Below are 18,686 nucleotides of genomic sequence, written 5' to 3'. Positions count from 1 at the left end.
TTCCGCCTCCTGGGTTCAAGCAATTCTCCTGCCTCAACCTCCCAAGTAGCTGAGACTGCAGGCATGCGCCACCATGCCCAGCTAATTTTTATATTTTTAATAGAGATGGGGTTTCACCATGTTGGCCAGGATGGTCTCGATCTCTTGACCTCGTGATCCACCCGCCTCGGCCTCCCAAAGTGCTGGGATTATAGGCATGAGCCACTGCGCCTGACCCTTGCATTGCATGTTTTCCAATGTAACATTTTGATTTCTTTAATGACTTTTTCACTACATATTTTGAGTTATTTCCTTAGTGGTATTGTAGGGTTTTCCTAATACATCTTACCAGAGTATGCTTCAGGTTTATAGTAACTTAAGTCCAATGAAATATAGAGATACTAACCCTATAATTCAATTCCCTCTTCCCAATTTTTGTGGCATTAAAAAAATTTATTTATGCGCCGGGCGCAGTGGCTTAAGCCTGTAATCCCAGCACTTTGGGAGGCCAAGGCGGGTGGATCACGAGGTCAAGAGATCGAGACCATCCTGGTCAACACAGTGAAACCCTGTCTCTACTAAAACTACAAAAAAATCAGCTGGGCATGGTGGTGCGTGCCTGTAATCCCAGTGACTCAGGAGGTTGAGGCAGGAGAATTGCCTGAACCCGGGAGGCGGAGGTTGCAGTGAGCCGAGATCGCGCCATTGCACTCCAGCCTGGGTAACAAGAGTGAAACTCCGTCTCAAAAAAAAAAAAAAAAAAAAATTTATTTATTATATTTTAAGTCCTGGGGTATATGTGCAGAACATGAGGGTTTGTTACATAGGTATACATGTGCCATGGTGGTTTGCTGCACTATCACCTTATCATCTACATTAGATATTTCTCCTAATGCTATCCCTCTCAAACCCCTCCACCCCCTGCTATCCCTCCCCTAGCCCCCCACCTCCCTACAGGCCCCGGTGTGTGATGTTTCCCTCCCTGTGTCCGTGTGTTCTCATTGTTCAATATCCACTTATGAGTGAGAACATGAGGTGTTTGGTTTTCTGTTCCTGCGTTAGTTTGCTGAGAATGATGGTTTCCAGCTTCATCCATGTGCCCACAAAGGACATGAACTCATCCTTTTTTATGGCTGAATAGTATTCCATAGTGTATATGTGCGTGGCATTATTTTATAACATTATATTTATGTTTACATATATGTTATAAACTCTCGAAACACTTGCAATTATTAGTTTATAACATGTCTTTTAAAGATGCTTAAAGAAAAAAGAACAATTCCATATTTGAGGCTTTTGTTATATTAGCCTTCCTTCTTCCCATTTATAGTCCTCTTAATTTATTCCTTTGGATTCATTTCCTAAGCTCAACGAAGCTTTGCTCTTACCCACCTCCTTTGTGTTGTTATTGGTCAATGTATTTTATTTCTATATGTTACAGGCCAAACATTATAATTATATTCATAGGAAAAGAAATATGCATTTATAATATCTTCTATAATTACATAACTACCTTTACTGGTAGTGGGTGTGTGGGAGGGCGGATTCATATTACTCTCTAGGGTCATTTGCTTTCAGCCTAAAGAACTTCCTAAGAATTCGTATAAGGTGGGTGGGCTAGCAATGAATGCTCTGTTTTTGTTAAACTCTACTAGCTATAAGAGTCTTGCTTTACAGTTATATTCTTTGAACACTTTGAATATGTTAATCTGCTGTCTTCTGGCCTCCATGATTTCTGATGAGAGTTCTGCTGTATTGGGGATCCTTTGAAGCTTAGGAGTCACTTCTCTCTTGCTTCTTTCAAGATTCTCTTCTTGTCATATTCTTTCAGCAGTTTGATAATGTGTCTTGCTGTGGATCTCTTTAAGAGCTTCTTTTTTTTTTTTTTTTTTTGAGACGGAGTTTCGCTCTTGTTACCCAGGCTGGAGTGCAATGGCGCGATCTCGGCTCACCACAACCTCCGCCTCCTGGGTTCAGGCAATTCTCCTGCCTCAGCCTCCTGAGTAGCTGGGATTACAGGCACGCACCACCATGCCCAGCTAATTTTTTGTAGCTTTAGTAGAGACGGGGTTTCACCATGTTGACCAGGATGGTCTCGATCTCTTGACCTTGTGATCCACCCGCCTCGGCCTCCCAAAGTGCTGGGATTACAGGCTTGAGCCACCGCGCCTGGACTTTAAGAGCTTCTTTTAAAAATTTTTTCAATTTTTAATTTTTTAAATTTTTGTGGGTACATACTAGGTACGTATATTTATGGGGTACATGAGATATTTTGGTAGAGCCATGCAATGCGTCATAATTACACTGATTGCATAAACAAACTTGCAAAATGAAAACTAATACAAACTCTACATTTCATCCCCCTGCTTTTTAACTTTGTTTTTTCTCTTTAGTCTTATTGTACTGTCTTAAAAAGTTGCTGTAGTTATTATTTTTGATTTTTTCATAATTTAGTCTTTCTATTTAAGTCAAGAGAAGTTCACACATCACAATGCCAGTGTTATGCTATTCTGTGTTTCTCTGTGTGCTTACTGTTACCTTCAGATAATTTCTTCTTGCTCATTAACATCCTTTTCTTTCAGATTGAATAACTCCCTTTAGCATTTCTTGTAGGACGGTCTCTATTGATGAAATTCCTCAGCTTTTGTTTGGGAAGATCTTGGTTTCTCCTTTATGCTTAAAAGATATTTTTGCCAGATATACTATTCTAGGGTAAAACTTTTTTTTCCTCAGCCTTTTAAATGTGTCATGCCACTCTCTCCTGGCCTATAAGATTTCTGCTGAAAAGCCTAGTGCAAACGTATTGGAGCTCCACTGTATGTTATTTCTCTTCTGTTGCTGATCTTAAGATACTTTCTTTATCCTTGACCTTTGAGAGTTTGATTATTGAATGTCTTGGGGTAGTCTTCTTTGGGTGAAATCTGCTTAGTGTTCTATAACCTTATTGTACTTGAATGTTGATAGTTTTCTCTAGGTTTGGGAAGTTCTCTGATACTATCCATTTGGTTTTTTTGGTTTGCTTTTTTGAGATGGAGTCTTCCTCTGTTGCCCAGGCTGGAGTGCCGTGGTGTGATCTCAGCTCACTGTAACCTCCACCTCATGGGTTCAAGCGATTCTCCTGCCTCAGCCTCCCAAGTTGCTGGGATGGTAGGCATAAGCCACCACGCCTTGCCAATTTTTACATTTTTGGTAGAGATGGAGTTTCACTATGTTGGCCAGGCTGGTCTCGAACTCCTGACCTCAAATGACCCACCCACTTTGGCCTCCCAAAGTGCTGGGATTATAGATGTGAGCCACTGTGCCTGGCCTGATAGTATCCCTTTGAAGAAACCTTCTACTCCTGTTTCTTTCTCTACCTCCTCTTTAAGACCAAAAACTCTTAGATTTGTCCTTTTGAGGCTATTTTCTAGATTTTTGTTTTGTTTTCTTTTTTTTTTTTTGAGATAGAATCTTGCTCTGTTGCCCAGCTGGAGTGCAGTGCCACGATCTCGGCTTACTGCAATTTCCACCACCTGGGTTCAAGTGATTCCCCTGCCTTGGCCTCCCATAGCTGGGACTACAGGCGTGTGCCACCACGCCCGGCTAATTTCTTTTTTTTAATTTTAGTAGAGACAGGGTTTCACCACGTTGGCCAGGATGGTCTCGATCTCCTGACCTCATGATCTGACCGCTATGACCTCCCAAAGTGCTGGGATTACAGGAGTGAGCCACCGCGCTCAGCCTATTTTCTAGATCTTATAAGGTGTGCTTTTTTTTTTTTTTTTTTTGAGATGGAGTTTCGCTCTTGTTACCGAGGCTAGAGTGCAATGGCGCAATCTCGGCTCACCGCAGCCTCCGCCTCCTGGGTTCAGGCAATTCTCCTGCCTCAGCCTCCTGAGTAGCTGGGATTACAGGCACGTGCCACCATGCCCAGCTAATTTTTTGTATTTTTAGTAGAGACGGGGTTTCACCATGTTGACCAGGATGGTCTCGATCTCTTGACCTTGGGATCCACCCGCCTCGGCCTCCCACAGTGCTGGGATTACAGGCGTGAGCCACCGCGCCCGGCCCGAGGTGTGCTTCACTGTTTCGTATTATGTTTTCTTTTGTCTTCTCTGACTGTGTATTTTTGAATAGCCTGTCTTCAAGCTCACTTTAATTCTTTCCTTTGCTTCATCAATTCTGCTATTAAGAGACTCTGCTGCATACTTCAGCATGTCAATTCTTTTTTTCAACTCTAGAATTTCTCTTTCAGTCTTTTTAATTATTTCAAACTCTCTTAAATTTTTCTGATAGAATTCTGAATTCCTTCTCTGTGTTATCTTGAATTTCTTTGGGTTTTCTCAAAAGAGCTATTTTGAATTCTCTGTCTGAAATGTCATATTTCTCTGTTTCTCCAGGATTGGTCCACGGTGCCTTATTTAGTTCATTTGGTGAGGTCATGTTCTCCTGGATGGTAATGATGCCTGTAGATGTTCTTCAGTGAGTGGGCCTTGAAAAGTTAGGTATTTCTTGAGGTCTTCACAGACCAGTCTTATTTGTGCCTATCCTTCTTGGGAAGACTCTCCAATTATTTGAAGAGACTTGGATCACAAGCCCCATAACACTGTGATTTTTTGCAGGCTTGTAGAGGTACTGCCTTGGTGGTCTTAGATAAGATACAGAAGAATTATCTGGATTACCAGGAAGAGACTCTTGTTCTTTTCACTAACATTTTCCCAGACATACCAAATTTCTCTCTCTGTGCTGAGCCACCTGGAACTAGGGATATCGTGATACAAGCACTCCTGTGGCCACCACTGTTGGGACTGCGTTGGGTCATACCTGAAGCCAGTATAGCACTTGTCCTTGCCTAAGGTCCTTCTCTTCTAGGTGCTGAGTTCTCCCAGGCCTTGAGCATGTCCAGAGATGCTATTGGGAGCCAAGGATTGGAGTAAAAAACCATAGTAATTTGCTTGATGTTTTATTACACTGCAGCTAAGCTGGCACTCAAATCGTAATACAAAAAGTCTTTCTTGCTCTTCCCTCCCCTTTCCACAGGCAGGGGAGCCTCTCCTCTCCCCGTGGCCACCACGACCACTGGTCCACAGGTCCACAGGGGGTTCTGCCAGGCCACCGCCAGTGTTTGCTTAAAGCCCAATGGCTCTTCTCTTAGCTTGTGGCGAATGCTGCCAGGCCTGGGACTCACCCTTCAGGGCAGTAGGCTCCCCTCTTGCCCAGGGCAGATCCAGAAACGCTGTCCAAGGGCATAGGCCTAGACTCGGGGACCCCAAGAGCCTGCTTTTTGCTCTACCCCACTGTGTCTAAGCTGGTACCTAGGGTGCAAGATGAAGTCCTCTTTATTCTTCCCTCTGCTTTTCCTAAACAGAATGAGTCTTTCACCATAGCCACTACAACTTGTAATGTTCTGGGTCTCCCCTGAAGTTAGCACGTATCAGAGCCCAAGGCCCACGGCATACCCGCTGGGTTTTGCTGATGGTTATTCGGGCCCAGGGGCCCTTTAGTCAGCAGATGATGAATCCTGCCAGGACTGGAGCCTTCCCTTCAAGGCAGTGAGTTCCCTTCTGGCCCAGGGTATGTCTAGAAATGTCATCTGGGAGCTAGAGCCCAAAAGGGGGACCTCACAACTCTGCCTGGTGCCCTGTCCTACTGTGGCTGAGCTGGTATCCAAGATAAAAGACAAAGTCCTCTTTCCTCTTTGCTGTCCTCTCTCTAAGTAGAAAGGAGTGGCTTTTGTTGCCATGAGCTGCACTGCCTGGAGTTGGAGGAGGTATATTACAAGCCCTCCTTAAACCATGCCAGCTGGTGTCTCCCTAGGTCACGTGCCACCCTGGTTTACTGCCTCTAACCCTAGTCTAGCACTATAGGAATTTTAGTCTTTGAGTCCTACACAGCCTTTCAAGTTTACCTATGATCCCAGAGCAACTCAGCCTGCAGTGGCGAGGCTTGCTGAGAAATTCAAGTTCAGACCACTAGGTCGAGCGATTTCCCTCTGGCTGGGGTTGGTCCAAATGCTCCCTCCATGTGCGGGCACTGGCTGAGCCCAGCATGGATTTATTCTCAGCTGCGACAGGGCAGTACCGAGTTCAGTTTAAAGTCCCCCAGTCACTGTGCTCTCCCTCCCCAAGGAGCACGCATTCCCTTTCCATGCTGTACAGCTGGTGCTGGGGGATGGGGAAGGATGGTATCAGTGATTCAAGACTGTCTCTCCTGCCCTTCTTAATGCCTCCTTCCACAATATGAAGTTAAAACCAGGTACTGTGATTGCTCACCTGATTTTTGGTTCATGTGATGGTGCTTTTCTGTGTGCAGATAGTTGTTAAAATTGGTGTTCCAGTAGCGGGGATGAATTGAGCTTTTTGGATGTGTAAATTCATGTCTTTTATCAAATTTAGGAAGCGTTTGGCAATTACGTCTTGAAATATTTTTTTTCTGCCCTATTTCTCTGTCTCCTTTCCTTCTCAGATTCTCATTATGTTAATGTTGGCATGCTCAATAGCTTCCCATGGGTCTCTTAGGCTCTGTTCATTTTCTCATTCCTTTCTCTCTTTTTATATTGTATAATGTCTATTGACCTATTTTTCACTTTGCTAATTCTTTTTAATGCTAGTTCACATTTACAGTTGAGCCCTCCTTGTGAATTACCTATTTTAGTTATTGTACTTTTCTGCTACATATTCTTATTTGGTTTTCCTCTGAAATGTTTATATTCTCTTTTTCAGGAATACTTCTTCCTTCTTTTTTTATCTTTATTTTTTATAAGCAGAGTCTTGCTCTGTTACCCAGGCTGTAGTGCAATGATATAAATCATAGCTCACTGCAATCTCAAACTCCTGGGCTCGAGCAATGCTCCCACATCAGCCTCCCAGGTAACTGGGACTAGAGGTGTATGTCATCATGCTTGGCTAATTTTTAATTTTTTTTTTGTAGAGATGGGGTCTCGCTATGTTGCCCAGGCTGGTCTCAAACTCCTGGCCTCAAGCAGTCCTCCCACCTCAGCCTCCTGAAGTGCATCATAATTTTTTCTTCTACTTTTTTTTTTTTTTTTTAAGAGGCAGGGTCTTGCTCTGTCACCCAGGCTGGAGTGCAGTGGTGCAATTATAACTGACTGCAGCCTCCAACTCTTGGCCTCAAGTGATCCTTTAGCCTCAGCCTCTCACGTTGCAGGGACTATAGGTGCATTCCACCACTCCCAGCTCTTTTTTTTCCTCCTTTTAAGCATGATTTCCTTTCGTTCCTTCAGCATATTTATAATGGCTGCTTTGAAGTCTTAAATTCATCAACATCTAGTTGCTATCGCAGTCAGTTTCTGTTGGATGTTTTTTCTTCCTGTGTTTGGGTCAGAGTTTCCTGTTTCTTTGCATGTCTCAAGATATTTTTGTTGGAAACTGGATGTGTTAAATAATATATTGTGTCAACTCTGGGTACTGACCTATCTTCCAGGCTTGTTATTGTTATTTGTTTGTCTGTTTGTTTAGTGACTAACTGGATCATTTTAGTGAACTCTATTTTACCCCCCCAGTGTGGAGATTCTGATGTTACTCCACGAGGAGTGTAACCTTGGCGTGCACCCTGTCACCGCCATAGGATGATGGTGGTTTGGCGGGTCTCTGTCTCTTTCCTGACCACACCTAGCCATTAAGCTCTACTTATTGTTGGATGATTTCTCTATTGTTTCCAACCATGACCTGGGGCATAAATTGCTTCACAGACAGGTTTAATTAAATTTGGCATCCTTTACAGCAGGTGTGTTTAATCTTTGGGTTTCCCTGGGCCACACTGGAAAAATTGTCTTGGGTCACACATAAAATTCACTAATGCTAAGATAGCTGATGAGCTTAAAAAAAAAATCCTCATAATGTTCTAAGAAAGTTTACGAATCTGTGGCGGGCACTGTGGCTGAAACCTGTAATCCCAGCACTTTGGGAGGCTAAGGTGGGCGGATCACTGAGGTCAGGAATTCGAGACCAGCCTGGCCAACATGGCAAAACCCCATCTCTACTAGAAATACAAAAATTAGCCAGGCATGGTGGCAGGTACCTATAATCCCAGCTACTTGGGAGGCTGAGGCAAGAGAATCATTTGAACCCAGGAGGCGGAGGTTGCAGTGAGCCAAGATAGTGCCACTGCACTCCTGCCTGGGCAACAGAGTAAGAATATGTCAAGGAAGGAGGGAAGGAAGGAAGGAAGGAAGGAAGGAAGGAAGGAAGGGAGGGAGGGAGGGAGGGAGGGAGGGAGGGAGGGAGGAAGGAGGAAGGAGGAAAGTAGGTCAGAAGGTCGGTTTATGAACCTATGAGGAAGGAAGGGAGAGGAAGAGGAAGGGAGGGAGGGAGGGAGGGTAGAAGGAAGAAAGGAAGGAAAGAAGGAAGGAAGGAAGGAAGGAAGGAGGGAGGAAAGGAAGGAAGGAGGGAAGGAAGGAAAGTTAGTTTACGAATCTGTGTTGGGCTGCATTCAAAGTCACCCTGGGCCACATATGGCCCGTGGGCTGTGAGTTGGACAAGCTTACTTTACAGAGATAGTTTTTTAGGTCAGTGTTTGACTATTTTTCTTATTTCAGAAGGGCTCTTCTTAGCTGTTAAGTTCCCTGGTCCTTTGAGGTAAACTGGCCGGCCTATTTAGCTCATATCTCTAGTGAATCTTCTAGTCTTTTAATTGCTTTTTAACACAACCTCCATTGTTTTGAAAGCAGCCTTAGGCTTGAACTTTCCCACACTCTGTTGCAAATGAAGTCTTTTCCTTTGGGGAGAGACTCTGAACTCCGGTTTTTGACCTGCCTCTTCCCCTGGGCAAAATCTCTGAACCCATGCTTTGGATGGCAACAATGGCATACTTCTTTCAATGTGGCACCATTGCTTTAGGGGCTGAGCAATGCTTTAGGTAACCAGCAGAGCAGGATGCAGCTGTAGCCTTTGTTCTTCATGACTTGCATCTTTCAACATTTGACTTGTGCCGAATGAGCCAGGAATAGGTGGTCTGGACCCCAGCATTCCCAGTGTCCCAGATCTGGGCAGAGAAAGGGAGCCCCAGCCTCTTGACCACATTTGTCTGGAACTTAGTCTGTGCAAAGGGCAATTGGGACAGGATGAGAAATACTGAAGTCCCTGACCTTCCTCGGAAGATGTGAGGAGAGGGAGCCCTGTGTTCTTGGCCACACCTATATGGAGCGGAGTTTCCATCGTGCTCAGTTGAGAAGGAGTGGAAAGGAGTGGGCCATGGTTCAGACACCACAGACTCTCATGATTCTGAGTTTTGGTATGCATTCATTAAACGTTTATTTTCTATATGGCTTTAGAACCATTTCTAGAGACTTAAAATAGTTGTGATGGGGTTTGCTGTTTCTCTAAATTAGTTTTGTTAGCAATGGCGAATTCATATGGGTATGGGTCTGCAGCAGCCTCACTTCTTGCTTCCAAGGAGGAAAGAATTTGGCTGAGAGTCATAAGGCAGAGTGAGGGACCAAGGCAAGTTTCAGAGCAGGAGTAAAAGTTTATTGAAAAGTTTTAGAGCAGGAGTGAAAGGAAGTAAAGTACACTTTGAAGAAGTCCAAGTGGGTGACTTAAGAAATTCAAGTGCACCATTCAGCCCTTGACGTGGGGCTTATACATTGGCATGGTTCCAGGGTTTGTATTATTTCTCCCCAGTCCTTCTTGCTGGGCTGTCCCCATGCGCAGTGGCTTGCCAGCACTTGGGAGGGGCCACACGCACTGTATGTTTACTGAAGTTGTATGTGTTAGGCGCGTTGCTCACGTAAAGAGACCACCAGGCATGCTTTGTGTGGGCAATGAGGCCATTTTACTTTGCGGGCCAAGTCCAAGAAAGGAGTTAGGCAAGGGGAGTAGGAAAGGGGACTGGTTACATAGGTTGAGGCAAGTGGTCAATTAAAGGTTGTAATCTATTTTAGGGAGGGGGAAGGGCATCACAGGGTGCATAGTCACAAGGGTACGGGTCATCTATTACAAACAGGCATGGTCATAAGGGTGGGGGTTATCAGTTGCAAGCAGAGGGGAGGGTGCGGTAAATTACATAGTTACAGGGATAGGGGTCTTGAGAAACCTAGTATCTAGTGGGGAAGCTTTGCAAGGCTGAGCAGGAACAATGGTGGAACGTTGCAGGAGGAGAGCTATTGGCTGAGGCAGGAGCCAGTTGTTTCACTTCTCTTTGTGGCCATCTGGTGACTTCAGACTTTCTGGCTCCCGGAGACCATCAGGAGGTGCATGTGCAGGTCACCAAGGCTGTAATGACCAGGCTTGGACTTGGAGGCCTGACAGTGTGCATGATCACTTGAGGCATTCCCTTACCCATTGAGTGTTCTAGAGAAAGGTCATGTACCAGTTAAACTCTGCCATTTTGCTTCTTAGTGCACATGGCTAAGCCTACTCGTCCAACTCCTGAGATCTCATCGGGAAGCTGCTGATGACCAGCTTCCGGTGTTTTCTGTCTACTGGGGGACTGCTGTTCCCTGGCACCAGCTACAACCAATTATTATTTTAGAGAAACTGTTTAACAACTGTCTGACCATCACCTGATGGTCACTGACATTTCTGGGGGTAGGGGGAGCCTTTCCTGCCCTGTTCATGTCTCCCTAGCTACCTACCCTTAACAGTTTTGTTGGGGAGTAGGTCCACTCAAATCCCTAGGCTGCCATGCCAGAAGTTGGTCATTCTCAGCTCTTCCTTTGCCCTCTGGATGTCCCTAGTGGGAGTCAAAACCCAGCTCACAGTCTGACTGAGCTCTTCCAGGTATAAATGTGGTATGAGACCTATGGTAGATTATCTGCAGAGATGACCAGAGTCACTCCCCACATCTCTCTTCTCCTTAGGAGGAAGAGGCTGTGTCTCTTCCTTTGGAATCTGGACTGACCTTGTGACTTGCTTTTACCAATAAAGAGCGGTAGAAGAGACACCATGATAGTTCTGGGCCTAGGCCTTACAAGAGCTGAAAGCTTCCACTTGCTTTCTAGGAAGCCAGCACTGTGTAAAGAAGTTCAGTAGAGATTACTGAGTGAGAAGAGATGCCACATGAAGGAGAACAGAGCGCCTGAGCGAGCAGCCTACCCCAAAGACTCCAGGCATTTGAATGTGTGCAGACAAAGGCTGAGTCATCCCAGACAGCTCTCAGTAGTTTGTGCCATCTTTGTTGAGGCCTCAGCCTTGTGGCTGAGATAATCTTGGATCCCATAGCCCTATTTGAGATGGCTCAGCCGACACCATGTGGAGCAGAGATGAACCATCCCTGCAGAGCACTGACCATATTCTCGACCCACAGAAGTATGAGCAGTAAAGTGGTTGATTTGTTAAACCACTAAGTTCTGGGCTGTTTTGTTTGGTAGCAATGATTAATAGAAACAGGTTTTCAGTTTCCTGTAGCAGAAGCCAATCCCTTGGAATCCCCTCATTCAGCCTGATCTGGAAGGGAACAGACCTCACCTCTCCGTGGGGACTCATAGTCTTAGACCCTTGCCAAAGGACTTCCTCACAAGGTTCTTTCTCAGTGCTTTTTTGAAAGTTGAGATTTGATTTTAGAAATATACATCTATTGTATTGTAGCTTCTCCATCAGAACCTCATTTTTAATATACTCCTGCATACATATTTATTTATTTTCATATTATCTGTGTTCACTGAGAATGTAAGCTCCTTGAGGGTAAGAATTCTGTTCACTCCTGTGTATCCTAGACCTAGAATAGTACATGAAAAATAGTAGGTGCCCAGTAAATATTTGTGGGATAAATGGCTACTTTGTGTCAAACAGTGCACTAGGCTCAGTATGATCTCTAGTGTTATCTTGATTACTCATAGTAGACTCTCCAGATGCCCCAAGCCAGATCTCAACCTGCAGCTGTGGTCGATGGTTCCACCTCTATCATTGCCAGTATGCCTCATCAAATGTGCCCCATTCTCTCTTTTTTATTTAAATAGTTTTATCTGTTTTATTTAAATTCTTTTATCTCTCTTGATTTTGCTGCCTCCAACTTCAGGAGAAGGCTGCCTGTCCGTGCACAGGTGCAGCTCAGAAGCACTGGGAGTTAACACTACTTGGGCTACTCTCACACATGGGCAAGGGAGCCGGGGAGCAGACCCCCTATAGCTTCTCTGTCCTTCAGCAGAAAACTGTGAGGCATGTTCTCCATGGACCCTCGGATCCCCAGCAAGATCAGGCCCCAGTTGCCCACAGTATTAACCAGTTTTTAACATATTCTTTCTTCCTTCCCTTCCCTGTCCTGCTCTTTATACTCCATCACTTGCATGTCCCATGGTCACCTTCCAAAGAAACCACCTTTCCTAAGTCTTTATCTCAGTTCTGCTTTCAGGGAAACCCAACTAAGAACACTTAGGTTCTTTTGTTTAATGTCACAATAACACATGAGGCAGGGGGTATTAGTTCCATTTTATTAGGTAAGAAAAGTAGGGCATAGGGAGATATAAGGGTCTGGCTCAACATCCCTAAGCTAATAAATGATAGATTTAGAATTTAAATGCTGGCTTGTCTGAACTGCAAATCATGTGCTCCTTCCACTGAACCATGCTGCATGACTTTGGAAAAACTCTCTGATTGCTTTCAGCTTAGTGTCTTCATTTGGTAGGTGGGATCCGATGTGGGTTTACAGAATCAAGTGGCCACATGGCACAGCAGGGGCTGTGGCCAGCTGGAGAGCCTGTGCCCTGCCCAAAGCAGCCAGCTGCTCTTTGGCATCAGGTGTTCAGCCTGTGTGGGAAGGTGAGCCCAGTGCCCCTGCATTTTCCACCTGCATATAAGAAATGAGGCATGAAACTCACGTGAAATCTCACAAGTTTTAAAAGGTAGCACCTAATTCAAATGTGTCTTAAACCCTATGCAGACTGGAAAGGGGCCCAAGAGAACTTTTTGGAGTGATGGAAATGTTTTATATATTGATTGGGATGTACACATTTGGCAAGCCCCAAACGGTACATTTAAAATATTGCATAAGGGCTGGGTGTGGTGACTCACACTTATAATCCTAGCACTTTGGAAGGCCGAGGCAGGAAGATCACTTGAGCTCAGGAGTTTGTGACCAGCCTGGGCAACATGGTGAAACTCCATCTCTAAAAAATATAAACCCTAGCCAGGCATTATGGTGCATGCTTGAATTTCCAGCTACTTGGGTGGCTAAGGTAGAAGGATCATCTGAGCCCGGAGAGGTCAAGGTTATGGTAAGCCATGATCACACCAGTGCACTCTGGCCTGGGCAAGAGTGAGATCCCATCTCAAAATAAATAAAATAAAATAAAACATTAGGTAAGTTATTATAGGTGGTATAAAATCACAGAAAAAGAAAAGACCGCACGTGTGGCAATCAAAATATATTCTTTTGAAATTCTTTTTTTGTTGAGATGTGTTGTTCTGTCACCCAGGCTAGAGTACAGTGGCACAATCTTGGCTCATTGCAACCTCCTCCTCCTGGGTTCAAGTGATTCTTCTTCCTCAGCCTCCTGAGTAGCTGGGACTACAGGTGCATGCCACCATGCCCAGCTAATTTTTGTATTATTAGCAGAGACAGGGTTTCACCATGATGGCCAGACTGGTCTTGAACTTTTGACCTCAAGTGATCCAACTGCCTCGGCCTCCCAAAGTGTTAGTATTACAGGTGCGAGCCAATGCGCCCAGCCCCTTTTGAGATTCTATGATATTCTATGATTAATCACATGTAACAAGAAGCTGGGGGGAAATGGAACTTGTTCTACGACATAGTTGAAGTTCAGTAAGGAAAGTCCATCACAAAGCTTGACAAAGGAAATTAACCGCACTGAGAACATATGTTCCATGCTAGCATTTTTCTGTCTTAGCCTCAGGAGAATCATCCAGATGGCTGGGTTTCTCTTCTTAGGGTACTGGAGAAGACAGTTGGATCATATCTCTGCTCACCTCAGGTGTTATGCTCAGAACAACCCTGAATTCCGGGCCTTGATTGCAGAACCCAGGATGGGAAAGGTGGGTGAGATGAAATTTCCACTCCACAAGTGTCCATGGAATCAGGCTGATGGAACCCTCCATGGACTTTGCTGAAACTGCATGTTGCCTGGTTACTTTCTCTTTCCTGCTCTGCTTTCTATAGCTTCTTATCTTCTGCCTTTTGAGCTCTGTTCTAATAAATCACTTGCACATGAAGATTGTCTCAGAGTCTGCCTCTGGGGCGCCTGACCTAACACAATACGATTCTGAACATCTCATGCTCAGATGCTACGTTGGAAATTCTAATAGTCAGAATGAAAAGTCCCAGAACAGTTTAGTCCAGCAAGATTGTGGACTTAAATCATATACTGTTAATATATAGCAATAGTAACATAAAAGCTGCCGTTTTACAGTAGACCCAGCATCAGCATTGTATTCATCATTCTAGTCTTCACAGCAAACCTGCAAGGGAGGAGTATTACCTTTGTGATCACTTAAAAAAAAAAAACACAAATTCCTTGACTGTCTTCCCTTCAAATGGTAGAATCTGTGTCCTCTCAGATACAGATTGAATCTAGGTGGGTCTGTGACTGTTTGACTAATAGACTATGGTGGAAGTGATGCCATGAGACTTCCAAGGCTTGGCCACGTAAGGTCATGTGGCTTTCTCTTGCTTGGCACACTCACCTCTAACACCCCTTCTTAGAGCTCAGCCACCCTGCTATGAGAAGCCCAAGCCACATAGAGTGGCCACATGTAGGTGCACCAGCTGAACTCAGTTCTTGAGTCATCTCTGCGCCGGAGCCACATGAGTGACCAGACTCTAGATAATTCCAGCCCCCAAACATCCAACCACCTCTAGCCAGTTGAGTCTTCCAGCTGAGGCCTCAGACATGTGGAACAAAGTCAAGCTATCTCTGCTATGTCCTCTCTGAATCCTTAGCATAAGTGGTGGTGGTTTAATGCCACTAAGTTTGGGGTGGTTTTTCACTCCACACTAGGTAATCGGAAGCCTTATTTGATACCCAGGAATACTGAAGCTCAGAGTGTTTTGGTGACCTGCCCAAGACTACGCTGCTGGGTCTCATGGGGTTCAAGATTTGAAGCAGGTCCGTCAGACCCTGTTAGACCCTGTCAGAGCCCCATGTCCTTTCTTTGATACTACATTGCCATTATCGAAAGACAGCTCTGTGAGAGGACCCTTCCTCTGTTTGTTGCAAGACTAGAAGGAACTTTATGAAAAAGATTGTCTACTCCTCTGCTGCCAAATAGGCCAACATCGAGATGATCTCATTTTCAAGTATTGACCAATTTCCTTTGATAATCTATTTTGGTAGTTTATGAATTCTTCAGCCTAATCCAAAGATTCGCAAATTATGACAGCTGGGACAAATCTGGCCCACTGCCCAGTTTTGTAAATAAAATCTTATGCATCCATTCCGTTACTTGTTATATGTGGCTGCTTCGTGCTATGACAGTAAAGTATTCACAGCACAGAACATATGGTTAACAAGACCCAAAGTATTTACGAACTGAGCGTTCCTGAAAACATTTCTTGCCCCTTGGCTGAATCTAAATTCCTATTGCTACTTCCAGAGAAAGCTGCTCAACTGTGACACTTGTCCCTTAATTGCCAAGCCCTGTCCCCACCCTACCAGAATACCTTTTCCAAGGTGATGACATCTGATCATGTGGTTTGATTAAAGTGCGTCTCTTGAAGAATGTATAGATTTGGATCTTGCCTTTTTATTCAGTTTTCAGTCTCTTTAGAATATTCAGTTAATTCTTAATTAGTAGAATTCAGATATGGTTGGATTTGGATCTGCCATTTTGTTCTTTGTTTTCTGTTTATCTAGTTTTCATTGCTCTGTTTCTCTTTTCCTCCTTTCTTCTGTGTTAATTAAATATTTGGTTAAATTTATTTCCACACTGTTACTTAAGGCAATGAGTCCTACACCCACAGTTATAAATTCTCTCTACAATTCTTTTAAAAGCTTGTCTCTGCTACTGTCCACGAAGATGGTTGTGAAGTTAGCATCAGACTGAATTATATTCAAGTCTCAAACAAGGTGAGCAAGCCTCGAGAAGTTACTCATTCGCGAATTGACTGATCTAGTAAATTGGGACTTACAATTTATAGAAATGCTTCTGTGTAATCCATAGAAAGGAAATGTTTCAAATATTATGAAATGCTACTAGAGGCAAGGAATTTCACAGAATTAGATAAACAAGTTAAACCCCAGGCACAGGAAGACATAGTGAGAACAGGAGTTTTTCTGTAGTTCTCAGGCTTATTTATGTTTACTGAAGTCTGACGGCATGTCTGTGATACAATTGATTTGCGGAATGACTGACAAAAATATTTGCTGATACGCCCTTTGACATATTTTCTTCTACCAAACCGAACTTTGTGGCCATGTGCTCTTGATCTTCCCTTTTATATGGTGACTAGGGTGTTGCCCAGAGCCTGTAAGTGTTTTTCAAACATTAATTGATTGACATTAGCAGCTTCAGTTTCATTGGACAAGAAGTCAGAATAATTGATCAATCAATTAAGAAGCCAAGAAAAAAGAGGGGAATTAACATTTATTAGGCCCTGGCAAGGTGCTAATGGTGTTGTTGAAATTGGGATAGAAACATGGGCCCTGTCTAACTTATGGGAATGCTGGGAGTATCTAATGGGCTAATGCACATGAATGTGCTTTGAAACCAAATAAAGCATTAACTGCTATTTTTCATTGTGTGGCTAGAGCAGAGCTTGGGTCAGAGAAGAACTTCAGGGAGAGGGGAGTGAGAGAAGGCAGGGGAAGGGGCCGAATGAGCAGGTAGACAAAAGCAAAGTTGAGCTTTAGCCTGATCCAAGGGGACCTCTGGAGGATGAATTACACCACAAAGTTGTCCCCAACTGAGGTAGGGAGGGGAGGGAGGATAACCTCTAGGGCAAGGCAGCATCCGTCTACTGAGGGCACTTTGCTGGAGAAGGAGGTCCAGCAGTGAGCTCTTAGCAGCTGCACAACAGCTAGGGTGAGTAACCTGGCCAGCTGGTGGGAACAGGGTGGGCTGCCAGCAGCACCTCCAACGTGCTCTCTGTCAAGTAGAATTGGAATAACTGTTCCCAGTCGTGGTGTTTTTTTTGTTTTTTGTTTTCTGAGACAAATTCTTACTCTGTCAACCAGACTGGAGTGTAGTGGCACAATCTCGGCTCACTGCAACCTCCACCTCCTAGGTTCAAGCACCTCTCATTCCTCAGCTGTCTGTGTAGCTGGGATTACAGGCTCACACCACCACACCCAGCTAAGTTTTGTATTTTTAGTAGAGACGGGGTTTCACCATATTGGCCAAGCTGGTCTCGAACTCCTGGCCTCAAGTGATCCACCTGTCTCAGCCTCCCAAAGTGCTGGGATTACAGGCTTGAGCCACCACACCTGGCCCTTAGGTTTAATAAATCTTTTCTTAGCCTGCATATTCTAGTGTTCAGGAAGTAGCAGGCTGTTCTTTGGGACAGGAGCAGGCAGCCACGTGAGGGTGCAGGGGGATCAGTCCAGGTGCCACAGACTTCTGTGTCTGACCTCATTATATAGACACCCATTTTACCGCATTTTGCGTTCACAACATGCCATTGAGGTAGGTCATAATATTTCTACTTTCCAGGTGAGGAAACTGAGGCTCACAGAAGTTAAGCAACCTGCTTCTTCCAAGGGTACTAAGTCAGTAAGTGGCAGGCCCAGGATTCACACTTGGCAGCCTGAGACCTTCCCATCATGAGACCCTAATTACAAGACATTGAAGGACTTGAAGCAGAGAAATAATACAGTCACTTATAAAGGGTATAAAGGTGAACTGGGACAGCCATGTGGCAGGGAGACTGGCAGACCCCCGTCGAGAGGCTATTGTGATGGTTCCAATGTGAGATGAGGGGCCAGGGATGCGGTGAGGGAGAGGAGGAGGGGCCAGACTGAGCCACTGGGTAAGCAGCAGAATGGACAAAGCATCTTGGGAAGGTGAGGAGTAGTCAGGAAGGACTTCCAGGTCTCAGGCTCAACTGTCCGGGTAGGTGGAGCTGTCCTTAATAAGGAGGAGCAAGTTAGCAGGGAGATCCTTCTCTCTAGTGGGACAGAGCAGCCTCATCATTCATGGTGTTTGAATGTTTTCATTGACCAGAACCTTTACCTGAACAAGGCGGTGAATTTCAGCGACCACCTTCTGAACAGTGCTGCTGAGGGTGATGGGGGGCTGTGCGGCAGCAGGTCCAGCTGGGGTGAGTTGTTCCCTTCTGGCAATTTTAAAACAACTGACCAGGAACACACGGTCTTGGCAGGGATAGCAGAGAATCGCTAAGAATTTGACAGTCCAGTCACAGATGTTGCAATTATGTTCCAGTCATTTTATTCCTCTGGCTTCTTCGAAGTCAGAAGTGAGACTTTTGAAGTCCTTTACAGGGCATGGGGAAATTCATTTGTGGGGTGCACTTTTGAACCTAAAAACTGAAGTCCCTTTTTTGCCCCTCCTTCCTACCCTTCCTCTGGTACCTAGACAGGGGAGTAGCTCCAGGAGTCTCTCCTGCCAGGTTTAATCAAATAGAAATTTCTATGCAAGCCATTTTATCCTCTGACTTTTGAGGGACACGGAAGTAGAAATAGCTCTTTGTGTGGGGAACTGGGGGAGGGGCATCATTTTTTTCCCCAACTCTGTCATTTCAGTGAGTGACTACAGCCAGACCACCTCAGATACTATTGAAAAAGTCAAAAGGATAAGGAATTTCAAGACCAAAACGTTTCAAGAAAAGAAGGAGCAGCTTGTAGTAAGTGTCCTTTTTGG

General features: G+C 44.6%; 1 protein-coding gene across 6 annotated transcripts in view; it reads left to right on the top strand.

Annotated features, from left to right (window-relative positions):
- Positions 1 to 18,686, top strand: part of DZANK1 (double zinc ribbon and ankyrin repeat domains 1) — a 92,043-nt gene that overhangs the window by 57,352 nt on the left and 16,005 nt on the right. For all 6 annotated transcript variants that reach the window (XM_032248089.1, XM_032248088.1, XM_032248087.1 and 3 more), the window contains 4 exons: positions 13,804 to 13,907; positions 15,863 to 15,937; positions 18,030 to 18,126; positions 18,569 to 18,669. In XM_032248089.1, coding sequence (XP_032103980.1) covers positions 13,804 to 13,907; positions 15,863 to 15,937; positions 18,030 to 18,126; positions 18,569 to 18,669 — 377 coding nt within the window. The remainder of the gene's footprint in view (positions 1 to 13,803; positions 13,908 to 15,862; positions 15,938 to 18,029; positions 18,127 to 18,568; positions 18,670 to 18,686) is intronic.

Source organism: Sapajus apella, unplaced genomic scaffold (assembly GCF_009761245.1).
Source record: "Sapajus apella isolate SASKATOON/1434 unplaced genomic scaffold, GSC_monkey_1.0 scaffold65, whole genome shotgun sequence".
Lineage (NCBI taxonomy): Eukaryota > Metazoa > Chordata > Mammalia > Primates > Cebidae > Sapajus > Sapajus apella.
The sequence above is the reverse complement of the archived record's forward strand: the minus strand, read 5'-3'. Positions and strand labels throughout refer to the sequence as shown.